At 36.1% G+C, this 20031-nt stretch overlaps 1 protein-coding gene across 1 annotated transcript; it reads left to right on the forward strand.

Moving 5' to 3' along the window:
- The first annotated feature begins 1964 nt into the window (after positions 1-1964).
- LOC130988725 (LRR receptor-like serine/threonine-protein kinase RPK2) lies at positions 1965-5858 on the forward strand. The gene has a single exon (XM_057912658.1). The coding sequence runs from the start codon at positions 2235-2237 to the stop codon at positions 5631-5633; it is 3399 nt and encodes a 1132-aa protein (XP_057768641.1). The 5' UTR covers positions 1965-2234; the 3' UTR covers positions 5634-5858.
- The last annotated feature ends 14173 nt before the right edge of the window (positions 5859-20031 follow it).

A 20031-nucleotide genomic window follows, 5' to 3' on the forward strand; every position in this document is an offset into this window, starting at 1 on the left:
CCCCAACTCAATTCCCTCAGGTCGCAACATGTAGATCTAGGGCTTAGGCGCGATGCCCCCAACTCAATTCCCTCAGATCTTATGACAAGCCCAACGAGGACCTCCGTCGGGAAAATCCCCAGATCTGCTCACCATCGCCGGACGCCGACCTACGCCACTGGGTCTCCAACCGCCGTGTTCCACCACCACCGTTCACGAACGCCGCCGTCTAGGCCACGACCGCCAGTAAGTCTCCTCGTTTCCATTTTTTGAGATATCTAAACTTTGTGGTGAAGATTTTGTGGGGATTTTTGGGAAAATCCCCAGATCTGCTCACCATCGCCGGATTCGACATTTTTCTAATCATTTGTGGAGAGTTCAAAAAGTTGTGTTCGTCAGCGCCGCCTTTCTCCTGGGCCGGAGAATCGCTGAAGAAGAAGCCGCCGGTGGAGGAGGCACAAGAAAGGCCACGAGTTGTTTTTAATTTTTTTTATTTTTTCTCCTTATCAAAACAACGTCGTTTTGCCCACGTGGCTTGCCAGCGTGTAAAAAAAGCCACGGGTATGACATATAATGTTAAATATTGTCCACGTCATCGCCGGTCAAACTTACGAGTGGTTGGAACTTTCGTCGTGTACAAATTACAATTAAATTAAAAGGTGTGTATTCTAGAGTTAATTTTGAAGGTCGTGTGCAATATACAAATTCGGTGATAGTTCGTGTATTTTCGGCTATTAACCCTACAAATAAAAATAAAACTAAATACTCCCTCCGTCCCACTTTCCTTTTTGGGTTGTCCCAATAATCTTGTCCCATTTTCTTTTTAGGAAAATTTTAGGAACTAATTAAATTCTAATTAAACACTATCTTAATTAATCCCCCCTAAACCCTAATTTATCTCTCTCTCTCTCTCCACACTCTCTTGCCTCCCCCTCTTCTCTGCCCTCCGACGCCCTTCCACCTCCATCCCTCTGTCCTCTCGCCGCCCTCCCACCTCCGCCCTCTCGCCTCTCGCCGCCTCCGCCGTCTTCCCACTGGCCTCCGCCGCCCTCCCACCTCCGCCCTCTCGCCTCTCGCCGCCTTTCCACTGGCCTCCGCCGCTCTCCCACTTCCACCTTCTCGCCTTCGCCGCCTTCCCATCTCCATCCCTCTGGCCTCCGCCGCCCTCCCACCTCCATCCATCTCGCCTTCGCCGGCCTCTCGTCTCCCCTCTCCTCTTGTTTTTTTTCTTCTTCTTTTTCCCCAGAAATTAGGGCTCGCCTAATTGTGGATAATTGTGGCTGAATTTGTGGAGGATTTGTGGATAATTGTGATGTCCGCAGCTCAGCCCCACTGATTTGTGGAGGATTTGTGGAGGATTTGTGGAGGATTGTGGCTGAATTTCTGTTTGTTCGTTTAGGGGGTTGGGCTAAAGATTTGATTTTTATTCTTGTTGTTCTTTTGCTTGATTACGTTCACTGTTCCGGCGGCTCCCCAGATTTCAAGAGCGGCGGCAGTAGGAATTTGCAGAAGGAATTATTGAAATTTGTTGAGGAGGATGAAGATTTTGTTGAAATTTCTTGTTGAAATCTGCATTTTCTGTTCTTCCAGTTAATTTTTTTGTTGAAATCTGTAGATGATTTGTTGTTGCCTTTAATTTACAGAATTCATGTTTCATGTTTGGGGGAGAGAGTGCCGAGAGAGAGAGAGCCATGTTTGGGAAGGGGGTTAAGCTATACTTTCATTTTCTTAAGCATGTGGGACCTTACAATTTACAACACTAACTCAACACTCCTTAATCTCCGTGCCCAAAAGAAATGGGACAAGATTACCGGGACGGAGGGAGTAAGAAAGAGGAAAATAGTTGTGTGAATAAATAGTCACCATTGAAAGAAACGGAAAGACTCGTGAAGAGAGAGCAATGGCCAATGACTCAATGAGTCATACTGTAGTCCAGCTTAAGACCGGAATTTTTTTTTAAATGGTAAAATCTAAGAAAAGAAAACAGAAAATTAATCTATAAAAAAGAAAAAGAAAAATGAAGAGCAACGCGTTTTCTCAAACAAAAAAACAAAGAATTGAAGAAACAACTCACTGTTCCTCTCTTTCTGTCCCTCTCTCCTCTTTACTGTTGGTAGACTCTGTGTCACGACTCCAATTTAAAAAATAGCAGCCCCAAATTAGGGCTAGGGTTAAGGCTTTGAGGTGTTTCCAAGAGAGAAGGAGAGGGAGACGAGGGAAGGGTCCGGCCGGAGCTTTTCGAGGACCCTTCAGTAATGGGTCGTTATTTCTTCATCGTGAAATGGCACCATCTCCACAACCACAAGCCGTTGAAGCTCTTGATTTTGCTATTGGTTTTGTTTTCAGCTCAAAATGGAGTGGTTCGGGGCTCCGATTCGGATAAATCTGCGCTTTTGGAGCTCAAGGCCTCAATTTCGGACCCGTACAGAGTGCTGAGCAGCTGGGGTTCGACAAACCTGAATCCCTGCTCGTGGGCAGGGGTTTCGTGCGGCCCGGGTTCGCGAGTTGTGGCGCTGAATATCACCGGCGGAGGTAATTCCTTATCTTGTGCTAGAATTGCTCAGTTTCCGCTGTATGGGTTTGGGATTAGGAGGAATTGTTTGGATGGGAATCGTAAAATTTTGGGTAAACTGTCTGCTGCTGTTGCTAAGCTTAGTGAGCTCAAGATTTTATCGCTTCCTTTCAATGAATTGAGTGGTGAAATTCCTGCTGAAATTTGGGGTATGGGGAAGCTCGAGGTACTTGATCTTGAAGGGAATTTGATCTCGGGCACTTTACCCTCTCGATTTAGTGGGTTGAGGAATTTGAAAGTTCTTAACTTGGGATTCAATAAAATCTCTGGAGGGATGCCAACTTCTTTGTCAAATTGTATGGGCCTTCGAGTTCTGAATTTAGCTGGCAATCAGTTGAATGGGTCGATTCCTGGGTTTGTGGGCGGGCTTAGGGATTTGAGTGGGCTTCACTTGTCGTTTAATCTGCTCAGAGGATCTATTCCAGTCGAGATTGGTGATAATTGTGTGAAGCTCCAGCATTTGGAGCTCTCTGGGAATTTCTTGAGTGGTGGTATTCCAAGAGAAATCGCAAAATGCAGTGGGTTGAAGACCCTTCTGCTGTACTCGAATCTGTTGGAGGAGGTTCTTCCTAGTGAGCTTGGTCAGTTACGTCAGCTTCAAGTGATCGACGTTTCAAGGAACAATTTTGGCGGCCATATTCCGCCTGAGATTGGTAACTGTACAAGTCTTTCAGTCCTTGTATTGGCAAACTCATGGAATCCTCTTCCAAATGCTTCGAGTTTGGGTATGGAGAAATTGGAATTGCCCGTTGATGAGTACAATTTCTATGATGGCACACTTCCAAATGAGATTACTCGTCTCTCAAGCTTGAGGATGGTGTGGGTGCCTAGAGCAATGTTGGAAGGGGACTTCCCCGATAGTTGGGGTTCCTGCAGCAACTTGGAGATGTTGAATTTGGCTGCCAACTATTACTCGGGGAAAATGCCCGTCAGCTTTAGCAACTGCAAGAAGCTGCAGTTTCTTGATTTGAGCTCAAACCGGCTTGGTGGGGGGATCAGCAACAAAGTTCCTGTACCTTGTATGAATGTGTTCGATGTCAGTGGGAATTATTTGTCGGGTTCAATACCCAGATTCAGTTACGAATCTTGTGCTCCTGTGAAATCCTCATATGAAGATTCTATAGGAACTTATGATCCTCCTTCTGCATACATATCGTATTTTAGATATAGAGCCCAGCTCGAATCCTCTTTGCAACTTTCTGGAGATGGAGATAGTTTCTTGGTATTGCATAACTTTGGCTCGAACAACCTCAGTGGCCCCCTGCCACCAATGCCTATTGCATCCGAGATATTAGGAAGGCAAACTGTTTATGCATTTCTTGCAGGCAGAAACAGGCTCTCCGGGACTTTTCCCGGAGCTTTGTTGGAGAAGTGTGATCAAGTTAGAGGTGTCATAGTCAACGTAAGTGACAATGAGTTATCCGGTCAACTCCCAGCCGAGATGGCCACAGCGTGCAAGTCCCTCATAGTGCTAGATGCTTCCAAGAATCGGTTTTCTGGGACTCTACCAACCAGCATTGGCAACTTGGGTTCACTTGTTCTTCTTAATTTAAGCTGGAATCCCTTGCAAGGTTCGATTCCAAGCAGCCTTGGTCAGCTAAAGGGTATTAAACGTCTTTCTTTGGCTGGAAATAATCTGAATGGTTCAATTCCTGTGAGTTTGGGGCAGCTTTACTCTCTAGAGGTTCTTGAGTTGTCCTCAAATTCTCTATCTGGTGAAATTCCAAGAAATCTTGCGAATTTGAGGAACTTGACTGTTCTCCTCCTCGACAATAATAAGCTATCGGGGCAGCTCCCCTCTGAACTCGGAAACATATCCTCTATCTCAGCGTTTAATGTGTCGTTCAACAATCTGTCTGGGCCACTGCCTCTCAACAGTAACATGAATCAATGCAATAGCTTTCTTGGGAATCCTTTTGTGCATTGCCCCGTGTCCTCTTTGTCGTCACCATCTGCAGAGCAGCAAGGAATAATGGGGAACTCAGCAGACACGGCGGCTTCTTCGCCACCATCAACTACAAGGCAACAAGGAGGCAGTCTAAACTCGGTTGAGATTGCTTCTATAACATCAGCAGCAGCAGTGTTTTCGGTCTTTCTTGCCCTCGTTGTTCTCTTCTTCTACACCAGGAAGTGGAAACCGAGGTCCAGAGTTAGCGGAACTGCTAGGAAGGAAGTGATCGTCTTCAATGATATTGGAGTTCCGCTGACCTTTGAGAACGTGGTGCGTGCCACGGGCAGCTTCAACGCGAGCAACTGCATTGGCAACGGAGGTTTTGGGGCGACATTCAAAGCGGAAATCGCGCCCGGTCACTTGGTGGCCATCAAACGCCTCGCAGTTGGCCGTTTCCAAGGAGTTCAGCAGTTCGATGCAGAGATCAAGACCCTAGGCAGGCTCCACCATCCGAACCTCGTGACCCTGATCGGATACCATGCCAGTGAAACGGAGATGTTTCTGATATACAACTATCTACCCGGTGGCAATCTGGAGAAGTTCATACAGGAGAGATCGACCAGAGCTGTTGATTGGAGGATACTGCACAAGATCGCTCTCGACATCGCACGGGCGCTCGCATACCTGCACGACCAGTGCGTGCCCCGTGTTCTCCATCGCGACGTCAAGCCTAGCAACATACTGTTGGACGACGAGTACAACGCTTATCTTTCGGATTTCGGGCTGGCCAGGCTTCTTGGAACCTCGGAGACGCACGCCACCACTGGCGTGGCCGGGACATTCGGGTATGTGGCCCCAGAATATGCAATGACCTGCCGCGTCTCGGACAAGGCGGACGTGTACAGCTACGGGGTGGTGCTGCTCGAGCTGATCTCGGACAAGAAAGCCCTAGATCCGTCATTTTCGTCGTATGGGAACGGTTTCAACATTGTTGCTTGGGCGTGTATGCTGCTGCGGCAGGGGCGTGCCAAGGAGTTCTTCACGGCTGGATTGTGGGACGCGGGGCCGCACGACGACTTGGTGGAGGTGTTGCACTTGGCGGTGGTGTGTACGGTGGACTCGCTGTCGACTCGGCCGACCATGAAGCAGGTGGTACGGCGGCTGAAACAGCTGCAGCCGCCGTCGTGCTAGCAGCAGTTTATAGGGTTAGAGAGGTGGTTTAGGGATGTGGGGGTGTAATTGTAGCTACTTGTAAATTGAAGTATAGCTTCCTTGTCCCATTTTTCCCTACCATGTCCTAGATTAGGATCTCAACATTGTAGAAGAATGCAGATATTTGTTAAAGATATGCTGTATACTTGTATTTTTATTTCTCATCTCTTGCTCAAATAATATCAAGCCACATGCTTCCCTTCACTCACTCTCATCTTATCAACCGGCCATGCAACCAGCATGTCTCTCTCTCATATGCTTTTAGCAGTTATCTATTCTATACTTGGCTATCTATACGAACTTTTGCACCAAACTGTTTACAGATGTTTTGAGTCCAATTCACCTATTACCATTTTAATGGGCTTATGTATCAAATTATCTCGTGATGTTTTGAGGCTAACCTAGGGCCGTATATGAGGGCAGGCCAATATGGGCGATGGCCCAGGGCCCATCACTTTTGCGGGTCCAAACTTTTTTCCTATCATCTTATATATATTATTATTATCTTTATTTTGTGTATACTGTTATTATTATGGGCATTAAAAAAAATGGGGCCTAAAAAAATTACATCATCTTATATATATTATTGTTATCTTTATTGGGGTGTCCCATTAATATTGGACTATTTTTTATTTTTTTAGGTAAATATTCGATTTTGTCCTATCGTATTAGCGTTTTAACAAAAATGTCCCAACCTAAGGATAAGTGCATACAAGTACCCATCGTTTCATAGTTTAGTCATTTTTGTCCCAAAAAAAAAATTCCGACACCGGAGCCGGAATTCCACGTCACAATTCTTACGTGGCAAACTTTGTTGACGTGACATTTATTTTTTTATTTAATTTTTTTGTTTTGTCCCATATATAGTATTATAGTTTTAACAAAAATGTCCCATCGTATTCAATTTCCTCATCTCAATTTAGAAAACCTGTTATTTTTCTTGTTTATCATTTAGTGACAAACATACAACTTGAGATGCAATTATTTTGAAATTTTCCATCAAAACATTTCAAGTGTCTAAACATAATTACACCAAAATGGCTAAAATTGAGTCTGACAATACTCCATTCTTCCTTTATATTGAAATAGTCTAATTGATGCAAAAACACAAAACAAAATAAGAGTTTAAGGTGGTGTGAGGTTTTCAACTCGACTCTCCTGCATTCCCTGTGTGCTCCCTTCTCTGTCCTTCATGTTATTTGGAGGTCTTACAGTTGCTGCGGCCGCATCATATCCACTAACAAAATGTACACAACGTGTACCTAGGATCCAAAAAGCATGTATATGTAAGTGAGTACCAACATAATAAAGGCTTCATTAGAGAAATTTAAATGAAGGATAGAGAAAGGAGCACACGGGTAATGCAAGAGAGTCAAGTTGAAAACTCCACACCACCTTAAACTCTTATTTTGTTTTGTGTTTTGGCATCAATTAGAGTATTTCGATATAAAGGAAGAAGGGAGTATTGTCAGACTTAATTTTAGCCATTTTGATGTAATTATGTTTAGACACTTGAAATGTTTTGCTGGAAAATTTTGAAACAATTGCATCTCAAGTTGTATGTTTGTCACTAAATGATAAACAAGAAAAATATCAGATTTTCTAAATTGAGATGAGGAAATTGAATACGATAGGACATTTTTGTTAAAACTATAATACATTGGGACATTTTTGTTAAAATTGTAATACGATGGGACAAAATAAAAAAATAAATGACACATCAACAAAGTTTGCCACGTAAGAATTGTGACGTGGAATTTCGGCATTCCACATCAGCATTCCGGTGCCGGAATTTTTTTCTTGGACAAAAATGACTAAACCTTGAAACGATAGGTACTTGTATGCACTTATCCTTCGGTTGTGACATTTTTGTTAAAACTCTAATACGATGGGACAAAATCGAATATTTAACCTATTTTTTTTAATGATTTTACACTACAAACAATATAGTCTCACACACCTTTACACACTTTTTACACTACAATCTTTGTCTCTTAAATACCCGTGCCCAAAAAAAATAGGCAACAATAATGAAAAGAAATAGGTCGATATTAATGGCACGAATGTAATGTATTTTTTTTCAAGATTTGGTCAATAGTGTTTCGTTCTATTTTGAAACTTGACTTGAAATCTATTAAATGCCTTTGTCTTCAATTCAATAGGCATTTCTTTCTTCTTTCTTTTCCTCTCTGGTCACCAGACATGAATAAAAAAACGTAAAATATTGACACCTCTACTCGGCCCCCAATCAAGTGTGAGTTTCATATCATACATCATAGGCCTAATCATAACACGCCTAGGAGAAAAAAAATAGAAAAAATGAGAGAAATGACAATTATGTGAATTCATGTTGCCTAAGAAACAACAACTAACCTACTTCCCTTGAACATAGTTCTTCTAAAAAGTGTTCCAACTTTTACCTTGTAGGACATTTTGCGCTCTTTTGTAGCAGTTTCGCAACTCATTTATTGAGAACAATGTATAATGTTTTTAGCATCGCCGGTGTATGTTCATTGCTCTCACCAGATTCATCCTGGAAATGCAAGTATCATATTTTTTTTCTCCCGATTATATAGTCATGGTCTCTTTTGACGAAAAATGGGCCCAGGGCAAAACAATATAAATGGGCCATCTATCTACCATTTATTAATATATTCCTCCACTAATATGTTTCCACCTCATTACAATAAGAATAGGCCCTTTATCGACCTTGTTACATGGTCGTTTCTCAACTAAGATTTTCTAATATCTATATCCATCATTTGATAAAGATTTTTTATTATTTTCTTTTAAATATTTACAGAACATAATATAACTTATCCACATGTTTACTATATACTAACCACTTTGGGCTCGATTCAACATTTATAGGCCATATTTTTGGGTCAAAATATGGTCTAAAATAGCTTGATTAAGTTCAAACGTGATTCACGAATGCTAAAATTTAAAATAATTTACCTATTTTTGTAAGTCAGAAAAATATTGGTCTATTTTTGTAAACCATTCTAAGATAATGGCCTTAAATAATTTTGTACTCTCTTTGATTTGTAAAATACGTGATGATTTTATTAATTTTTCGTCAGAGACGATCCAGATACATCAAATTAATTAGTTCTTAGTTCATATGTGATCACCAGCCATAGATAAGAAAATTTCAAATATTAACACCTCTAGTCGGCCCCCAGTCAAGTGTGAGTTTCATATCATACATCATAGGCTAAATCATAGGACGCCTATGAGAAAAAATAAAAAAAAAAGTGAGAGAAGTGACAATTATGTGAATTCATGTTGCCTAAGAAACAACAACTAACCTGCTTCCCTTGAACACAGTTCTTCTAAAAAATGTTCCAACTTTCACTTTGTTGGGCCTTTTGCTTTTTTATGGTAGTAGTTTCGCAGCTCATTTCATGAGAACAATGTATAATGTTTTTATATTTGCCGGTGTCTCTTCATTGCTCTCACCAGATTCATCCTGAAAATGCAAATGTCATATTTTTTTTTCCAAGTATATAGTCAGAATCGTTTTTGACGAAAAATAGGCATATGGCGAAACAATATAAATGAGCCCTCTATCTACCATTTGCTAATATATTTCTCCACTAAAATATTTCCACCTCGTTACAATAAGAATGGGCCCTTTATCCACCTTGTTTCTCATTATTGTTGACCTATTTATTTTCATTATTGTTGCCTATTTCTTTTGGGCACGGGTATTTAGGAGACAAAGATTGTAGTTTAAAGTGTGTAAAGATGTGTGGTACCATATTGTTTGTACTGTAAAATCATTAATTTTTTTTTGAAACAGTCCAATATTAATGGGACACCCAATAATGAAAACAGGCCACTAATAATGGGACGGATGGAGTCCTAAATTTTGGAATCGAGAATGGAGAAAGCATTGATTTTGGACCGAAATGAAGTCAGTATAGTTCTTCTTCACTGTTATGGAACTTTACAAAAAGGTCTCCGAATTTAAGGATTTGGTTTAGAGGTCGATAAGCCAGTGATGATAGGAAAAATTAAACAGACTATGGAACAAAAGTTCCATGAAGTAGACAATCACGAGATCAAGCTATCAACTATACTTAGTTGACGCTCGATTCATGGTGCAAAAGAATTTGACTTTCGTAAACACGAAAATGTCATTTTCAAAGCCTATCAAAGGAAAGAAAGACTTTGTTGTCCTTCAGAGACAACCTATTATTTATCCTTGATATGTATCTTGTATCTTTATTTTGCTATGAATTCTTGATATCTAGGATGAACTATGTATATTCATTTTGTTGTAGACTGTTGATATCTTTTGTATCAAAGCATGAACTATTTATTTTTATAGATAATTTTATATCGTCCTCTCTGTAAAATATGGGTATATATAAGAGCCAACATTATGATTTAAAATAATTGAATTATCAATTATCACCATAAAACATAAAAAATACTCCCTCTGTTCCACTAAAAGTGGCCTGTATTCCATTTTGGGCCGTCCCAGTAAAAGTGGTCGGTTCCATAAATAAAAAAATTTAACTCTTTAAAAAGTGTAGGTCCCACCACTTTTAACCAATTTACACATTCTCTTTACTTCCCGTGCCGAAAAATTTTGAGTCACTTATAGTGGAACGGATGGACTAGTATCAATGGATTGAAAAGAAATCCAGAAAAATTGTGTGACAAAACAACATATGAAGAACTAAGAACTAATTAATTTGATGTCTCTGGATCACCTCTGAAGAAAAATTAATAAAACCATCACGTATTTTACCAATCAAAGATAGTATAAAATTATTTAAGGCCACTATCTTAGAACGGTTTACAAAAATATACCAATATTTTTCTGACTTACAAAAATAGACAAATTATTTTAAATTTCAGCATTTGTGAATCACGTTTGAACTTAATCAACGCTATTTTAGACCATATTTTGACCCAAAAATATGGGCTATAAATATTGAATTGGGCCCAAAGTGGCCCAAAGTGGTTAGTATATAACAAACATGTGGATAAATACCAATTTGAAAGTGGTTAGTATATAGTAAACATGTGGATAAGTTATATTGTTTTTCTGTAAATATTTAAAAGAAAATAATAAAAATTCTTTAGCAAATGATAGATACAGATATTAGAAAATCATAGTTGAGAAACGACCATGTAACAAGCTAGATAAAACGCTCATTCTTATTGTAACTAGATGGAAACATCTTAGTGGAGAAATATATTAACAAATGGTAAATAGAGGGCCCATTTATATTGTTTCGCCCTTGGCCCATTTTTCGTCAAAAACAACCCTGGACTATATACTTGGAAAAAAAACTATGATAATTAATGAAGAGACATCGACGATGCTAAAAACATTATACATTGTTCTCAAGAAATGAGCTGGGAAACTGCTACCAAAAAGCGCAAAAGGCCCTTCAAGGTGAACGTTGGAACACTTGTTAGAAGAACTGTTGAGCTGCGAAACTGCTACCAAAAAGCGTAAATTAAAGGCCCTACAAGGTGAATGTTGGAACACTTTTTAGAAGAACTGTGTTCAAGGAAAACATGTTAGTTGTTGTTTCTTAAGCGACATGAATTCACATAATTGTCACTTCTCTCACCTTTTTTTTTTTTCTTTTCTCTTAGATGTCTTATGATTAGGCCTTTGATGTATGATATGAAACTCACACTTAATTGGGGGCCGAGTAGAGGTGTCAATATTTTATGTTTTTTTATTCATGGCTGGTGGCCACAGAGTAAAGAAAAAAAGAAAGAAATGCCTACTGAATTTAACACATGCATTTAAGAGATTTCAAGCCAAGCTTCAAAATAGAATGAAACTCTATTGGCCAAATCTTTAAAAAAATATACTTCAATTGTCCCATTATTGTTGACCAATTTCTTTTCATTATTGTTGGCCTATTTCTTTTGGGCACAGGTATTTAGGAGATAAAGATTGTAGTGTAAATGTGTATGGGGTCATATTGTTTATAGTGTAAAATTATTAAAAAAATAGAAACAGTGCAATATTAATGGGACACCCAATAAGGAAAAGAGACTAAAAATAATGGGATGAAGGGAGCATTAAATTTTGGAATCATGAATGGAGAAAGCACCGTTTTTGGAGCGAAATGAAGTCAGTATATTTCTTTTTCACTGTTATGGAACTTTATAAGAAGGTCGCCAAATTTAATGAGTAGGGTTTAGAGGTCGATAAGCTAATGATGATAGGAAAAAATAAGAATTATTATGGAACAAAAGTTCCATTGAGTAGACATTCACGAGATCAAGCTATCAACTATCCATAATTGACGCTCGATTCATGGTGCAAAAGAATTTGACTTTCGTGAACACGAAAAGGTCATTTTCAAAGCTTATATAAGGAAAGAAAGATCATGTTGTCGTTCGGGGACAACCTATTATTTATCCTTGATATGTATCTTGTATCTTGTATCTTTATTTTGCTGTGAACTCTTAATATCTAGGATCAAATATGTAAATTCATTTTGTTGTAAACTCTTGATATCTCTTGTATCCAAGGATGAACTTTTATTTATATTGATAATTTCATGTCGTCCTCTCTGTAAAAGATGGGTGTATATAAGAGCCAAAATTATGAACTAAAACAATTGAATTATCAATTATCACCATAAAAAATAAAAAATAGTGTCAATAGATTGAAAAAAATCCATAATAATTGTTGTGACAAAACAACATATTAACTACGAACTAATTAATTTGATGTCTCGGATCGCCTCTGAAGAAAAAATTAATAAAATCATCATGTATTTTAGCAATTAAAGAGAGTATAAAATTATTTAAGGCAACTATATTATGGCGGTTTACAAAATTAGACCAATATTTTTGTGACTTACAAAAATAGGCAAATTATTTTAAATTTAGGCATTCGTGAATCACGTTTGAACTCAATCGGGCTATTTCAGACCATATTTTGACCCAAAAATGTGGCCTATCAATGTTGAATCGGGCCCAAAGTGGTTAGTGTATAGTAAACATGTGGATAAATGCCAATTTGAAAGTGGTTGGTATATAGTAAACATGTGGATAAATTGTATTATTTTTCTGTAAATATTTAAAAGAAAATAATAAAAATTCTTTAGCAATTGATGGATATAGAAAATTTAGAAAATCTTAGTGGAGAAACGACCATGTAATAAAGTGGATAAAGGCCCATTCTTATTGTAACAAGGTGAAAACATCTTAGTGGAGAAATATATTAGCAAATGGTAGATAGAGGGCACATTTATATTGTTTCGCCTGGGCCCATTTTTCGTCAAAAACGACCCTAGCCTAAATCACCTACTATTACTTTAATGGCTTATGCACCAAACTATCTTATGATGTTTTGAGCCCAACTAACCTACTGTCACTTTAATGGGCTTATAAAACAAACTGTCTCATGATGTTTTGAGCCCAACTAACCTACTATCGCTTTAATGGACTTATCTATCAAACTGTCTCATGATGTTTTGAGTCTAACTCACCTACTATTACTTTAATGGGCTTATGCACCAAATTGTCTCATTACATTTTGAGCTTAACTCACCTACTACCACTTTAATGGCCAAAATAGACCAACTTGTGAGTTGTTGGGGGTCTTTCTCTTGTGTGCTTTCAGCACTTATCAGGTCTGTACTTGATTATCTACCTGAGCTTATGCACCAAAATGTCTCATGATGTTTTGAGCCGAACTCACTTACTATCACTTTAATGGGTTTATGAACCAAACTGTTTCATAATGTTTTGAGCCCAACTCACCTACTACCACTTTAATGGCCAAACTAGCCCAAGTTGTGAGTTGGTGGGGAGTCTCTCTCTCGCATGCTTTCAACACTTATCAACTTTGTACTTGACTACCTACTTGAGCTTATGCACCAAACTTGTTTTATGATGTTTTGAATCCAACTCACCCACTACCATTTTAATGGCTAAAATAGCCCAACTTGTGAGTTATTGGAGAATCTCTCTCGTTTTGCTTTCAACACTGATCTGCTTTGTACTTGACTACCTACTTGGGCTTATGTACCAAACTGTCTCATGATGTTTGAGCCCAACTCACCTACTACCATTTTAATGGCTAAAATAGCCCAACTTGTGAGTTATTGGGTATCTCTCTCTTATGCTTTCGGCACTTATTTGCTCTGTACTTGACTACCTACTTGGACTTATGCACCAAACTATCTTATAATATTTTGTGCCCAACTCACCTACTACCACTTTAATAGCCAAAATAGCCCAACTTGTGAATTGTTGGGGATTATCTCCCTTGCTCATTCTTATCTATTATGGTGTAGTTTTGGATCTGGGCCTTCAATAATGAATGAACTTAATAATAGAACCAAGATGAGAAATGAATTCATATGATTGGTATTCACAAGGAATGAAATGATATTTTTTTTAATTCATATCATTTCACGGATGACAATTAATTGAGTAATGAAATGCACTAACTAATCGTATTTCTATTTCTTCAAAATAATAATTTAGCTTTAAGATAGTATTAGTAAATCCTCCCGTGCGATGCACGTGCCACAATATATTTATTTATTTTTGAAATTTTAATTATATAAAAATATAAAAATATTACTCCCTCCGTCCGCCAAAAGTGGACCATTTTTACTATATTGGGCGTCCGCAAAGAGTATACCACTTTCCTTTTATAGAAATGGTCCCACCATCCACTTTAATCATTCATCCTTACAAACACTCTTTATTTACAAAAAAACCACCTCAAATTCAATCTCAACCACACATCTCATAAAGTGGTGGGACCCTTTCTCCACTACATCAAAATTATCACCAATTTTATTAAATCCCGTGCCGAGCCAAAGTGGTCCACTTTTGGCGGACGGAGGGAGTATTATTTATTAGTTAGAATTGATAACAAAAAAATATGTTAATTTAAATTATAGTATTTGATTTAAAATAGTATATAATAACAATATTATCAACGTAATGAGTATAATATTAAATTTTAGTGAGTATTGTATAATAATACTAACAATAAAATACACTATAGAATAAAAAATAAATAATTTAAGTCAATTTTATCTTGAACAAATAACACTAAACTATCAATAAAACAAAATTATTAGCGGTCATTTAATACTCGCTCCGTCCCGTGAAACTTGAGCAATTTCTTTTCGGTACGAGTTTTAAGGAGTTAGTATTTTGAGTGTTAAGTGTGGTATGTGAAAAAGTGAAAATATGAATAAAGGGAAAACCTTTTGTTATATAAGGAAAGTGCTCAAACTTCACGGGACAACCCCAAAAAAATATTGTTCAAGCTTCACGGGACGGAGGGAGTATAACAATTTTGGGCTCTTAAAAGTCCAAATTATATCATTATTAAAAGTTCATGTTTAAACAGTCCAAAATTAATTAAAAAATTAGAAACAATACGAATAATATAAAAAAGAAAATATAAAAACAAATATGTTTATATAAATAAATAAATAATACACATAATTATATAAATTTATACAATATTTTAAATTCTAATTTTAGGATATATATATGTATTTATGTATACAAATTCATATCAAAATTAATACAAATTTCTTTCTTCTTAATTGCATTAAAATTATTATAATTTAAAAATATTTAAGTTTAAAAAATTATAATTAAGAAATCATGTAGTAATTTTTTTTGAAAGGAAAAAATGACATCTACTAATTTTTTCACCAACAAACGACAACAAAAAAAAAGACTGAATAAATGAGAGAGAATAAAAATTAATTTCGACACTTTAAATGATCATAACTTATTCATTTGAAATTCATTTTATATAATATCTAAATCGAGTTACACATCTTTTCGTACTCTTTAATTTGACCTTTATATTAATTATTTTTTTCATGAATCAAAATAACGATTTTTTGAAAAGAATTAAAATAGAAAAAAAAATAGAGAGAAAAAATTTGGTGGGAAGAATTGAAGAGAGAGAAAAATTGGAGCGAAAAAAACTCTTCTTTTATTATATATAGATTCCCTTAATTTGTTCCAATTATATAAGTTAATTAGAATTTGTATAAAGATTAAAAAATTATTAAAAAAAAGTTAACAAATCAACTTCTTAACATGTCCATATTTATTCTTTGACAGTGACTGACTGAAATGAAATTTTATTAAAGAAAGAAAAAAGAACGAAAACCTAAAGCATAGCCTATCGAGAGCACAAACAGCAAATTGAGGGTCAGGTCTCATTAAAACCTATCCGGGAAAAACCCAAAGGAAAAAATGCCAGATAGAAAAAAGAGTGTCTGTTTATGAAAAAAGAGCAAACAAGAAGACCACGGCATGGGAAGGACATGCATGAAGGCGAGCGGATCTCCGGTCGGACCATCGGCCCGCCGTCGACCGTCGGCCCCATACCAAGAAATATAAATATAAATATAAATATGTTAATAAATGAGTTAGAAAAATATGCTTTACATGAAAATCAGTTTTTATATTTGCCACGTCAGAAAAAAGAAAAGAAAAAACAAACCCATATAATTGAGAAAGAGGAAATATTTATTTTTCCTTTTCTTCACATCAATTTAGCTTTAAGATGTTTGTTATTGAATATGATTCTATACTGTTCAGATTACATGATAATCATTATCAATGCTAATTAGAAATGCAAACTACACAATTTATTCAAAACTTTTTTTTTTAGGTAACAATTTATTCAAAACTAATCTAGCACCAACTTTGTCTTATATTAAATTTCTATGGGACGTTTACTTCTAAGAAAATATGCAGTCATATGGCCATTTTAAATAAGTAAACATAAATTTCGGTCATTGATTTAAAAAACATAATATCTGATCATATTTTATGTATTCTGTCCAAACTACCTTTTATATTTGTGTTGCACGTGATCATATTAGTGCAAATAGTATCATAAACTTGTACTGATATACTGCAGTCATATGGTCATTTTGAATGCTTCCCCATAGGGTTTAGATTCTCCATTTAGGGTTTAATCAGCGAAAGATACTTTTGGCACTAATATTACCATTTGTGCCAAAAGTATCAATTTACTTGGGTCTTTTTTTCTTTTTCTTTTTTCAGTTAGTACTTTTGGCACTAATATTGTCATTCGTGTCAAAAGTACCAATTTACTTAGTTTTTTCTTCTTCTTTTTTGCTTTCTGTTTGTATTTTTGGCACATATATTGTCATTTGTGCCAAAAGTACCATTTTACTTGTTTTTTTTTTCCTTATTGGTACTTTTGGCACTAATATTGTCATTTTGTACCAAGTGTACTTAATGAATGGCACAATTGACACAAATTTAGTCATTTGTACCAACTGTACTATCATAACCTACGCACCCCAACCTGAAGCCGAAGCTCAACCAGCGCGCAAACTCAAATTCGGTTCGCCCTAATTAAGGGCAAAACAGTCTTAAAACGTAAAAAATTTGCCAAAATTTATGTTTTTTAGATGGGAGACCAAATATTGAGTTTTATTGCTCAATATGGCTAATCTCACAAGTTGACTCTTGTTTTAAAGGATTAATCTTGATAGATAAAGATAATAAGAGTCATTAATCACTTGTTTACTTTGATGGATTGAAACTTTGAGATATTCTAAGTCATTGATTATTTCTATCATTTGAGTTATTTTTTTTTATTCTTATTCAATTGAAAGTGTGAGATTGGAGAAATACTACTCTTAAGGATAAAAACACTTATGGTAAAATAAAAGAAAAAAGAAGAAGAAGAATAAGAAGAAGAAGATAAAAATACTCAATCATCCATCTTATTAATCATGCAAACATTCTATCAAGAAGCATCCATGTATCCATATTCACAGAGCAACCAATTTAATTAAACTCTATTGGAATTAATAAATCTGTATTAAAATTAGTAAATTATAATTACATATTTGTGAACGCTAATTGAATTTTATTTAGAGTGGATGTATTGTTCAAAAGCATATGCATTTTTTTTCTCTTCTATAAAGTATAAGATCTAGCAAATAATCTAACTTAAACGTGCTTGAATAACAAAAAGACCCTCAAAATAATCAATAATTTCTGTCTCGTCACACAATTCATAAATCAAACACCAAAACTCATTATTTATCGAGAGTAAGACCAAATATTGAAATCAAATTAAAAATAATTGTGCGTAAAGTTGGTTTCCTACGAGATTTAATTTGGCAAAACAAAAATTACATCCTCCGTCCATGAAACATCTTATTTTTATATTGTCGTCTCTCTATAAAATATTTTTCTCACATATTCGTAAAAATAATGCCACTAACTATTACCCTTACAATTATCATATGCTTACATATATTGTCAATAATGGACTCACCATTTTTAAAAATAACCCCATCAACCATCACTAACTTTTCTAATTTGTGGAACCTATTCTCCCCTCATCAAAAATACAACTAGTTTTTCTTAAAATTCATGTCTATCTCACGTTAGAAAAATATTTTATGAATGAATGGGGTAAATAAAGATATTTAATTTTGTCAAAAAAATGAGAGAATGTATTCATGATAATAAAAAATAAACAATACCACGAAAATTTCATACTCATGAATATTGATTCAATTAAAAGAAACGACTCATAATTATTCATCAACGAATAATTTGTCATTTTTTTTAAAATTCATTCATAAAAATATTAATTTTATTTATAACAATAGGATTCATATATATAATTCCACACATATTTAAAATAGTATCTTTACTTCATTAATAATTTTATTAAAGTTTATATTATTCACGGTATGACGAATTTTTTTGTGGACGAGACAATATAAAAGTAAGGCAATCATAAATTTAATGATAATGACCTGATACGACCAAAACTAAGCTCATGTCGATGAATCATGCTCATGCATATGCCGTTTCCCCGGGAAACGACTGTCGTCTTTGTTGACTCTTTCACCCAATACCCTTTCCTTTATACTTTAAGCCGTTACGAACCCGCATACCGATATGTCAATTATACTCGATTTTAGATGAGGCCAAACTTATAAAATTAATTTTGAATCATGGGAATCCAACTCTATTTTTTTATATTAATATACAAGATGTTTACTATTTGGATATATGTAAAGGGAACAACTCAAATCTATATTCAATCACAAACTTGACAAATTGATTCCAACATGCATACACCTTTATTTGCTAAATATAGCATTTTAGCTGGATATGGATTTTAATATGATTGTTGATGATGAATCTACTTTTAATCTATAAAAATTTCATCATGGCTGAGATTGAATTAAATTGATACATAAATAACTTTTTTATAAAAGAGTCTGTAAGAGTGACGTATATGGGTAAATGGTGGAATCATATCCTAAAAAGGAAAATGTTAAACTTTTTATATACACTAAAAATGAAAAAAAAAATAAAAAAAATTGATGTACGTTTAGTGAACGAAGAGAGTAAAATTTATCATTCATTTTGTATCGCATAAGTGATGGTGTGCAGTATTCAAAAGATTTGTATAACTTATTATGAGCACCGCAAAAACTCTTGTACACTCGGTCTCATGTATGAGACAGATTTGAGTAAGTGCAGGGCGCGGGTCGGATAGGGGCATGGTGCAAGTCGGGTAGGGAGTAGAGCACGGGTCGGATCAGAGTAAGTAAACATACAATTTATCGGGAATAAAAATAATAATTGTTGTGAAAAAAGTAACATTTTACAAACATTACATTTCTTCATTACTCCTTCTGTCCACAAAAAATAGTCATAATAAGGGGGACGATAGAAATTTTAATAAAAACAGTTATTGTATTGTGAGTTTAGAAAGGGTCCACTTGAAAAGTAATGTTTATAATGATATTAATTGTATTGTGAGTGGATAATAGAGTCCATCATGTGATAAATAGTTTCCAAAAATGAAAATTGACTAATTTTTGTGGACATCCCAAAATGTCAAAAATGAACTATTTTTTGTGGACGAAATGAATATTATTTTTCATCACAACAATGATTACTTAAAATTATTTATATTTTGAAACATTACTTTTCTTCATATCAATAATTACTTGATAAAATAAGTACAAGTTCCCTACCTCCACCATTCACGCCGCTGTCGCCGTCATTGTGTCGCCTTACCTTCTCGTCGGCGCGGGCCAAACCCGCTCATGCCGCCTCTCTTTCCAGCCGGCGCACCCCTTCCCACGCCTGTGCCGCCTCTCTTTCTAGCTGGCGCGCTCGTGCTGCTGCTCCGGCAACCACCCGTCAGCTCGCCCTCAATTATGCACCTGCGCCCTCAGCCACTCCTCTCCTACCACGTGCAAGGTCGGGTCGAATCAGACCCATCTCTTGCTAAAGACCAGTCCCGCCCAAGACCTACAACTCTATGAGCAAAGACCTTTATTTTCAAACATAATATAAAATGTCATAATTACATTAT

Source organism: Salvia miltiorrhiza, chromosome 6 (assembly GCF_028751815.1).
Source record: "Salvia miltiorrhiza cultivar Shanhuang (shh) chromosome 6, IMPLAD_Smil_shh, whole genome shotgun sequence".
In the NCBI taxonomy this organism is placed as follows: domain Eukaryota; kingdom Viridiplantae; phylum Streptophyta; class Magnoliopsida; order Lamiales; family Lamiaceae; genus Salvia; species Salvia miltiorrhiza.

Excerpts from the sequence above, each read along its gene's own strand:
- LOC130988725 (XM_057912658.1), top strand. The coding sequence starts at position 2,235 with ATGGGTCGTTATTTCTTCATCGTGAAATGGCACCATCTCCACAACCAC.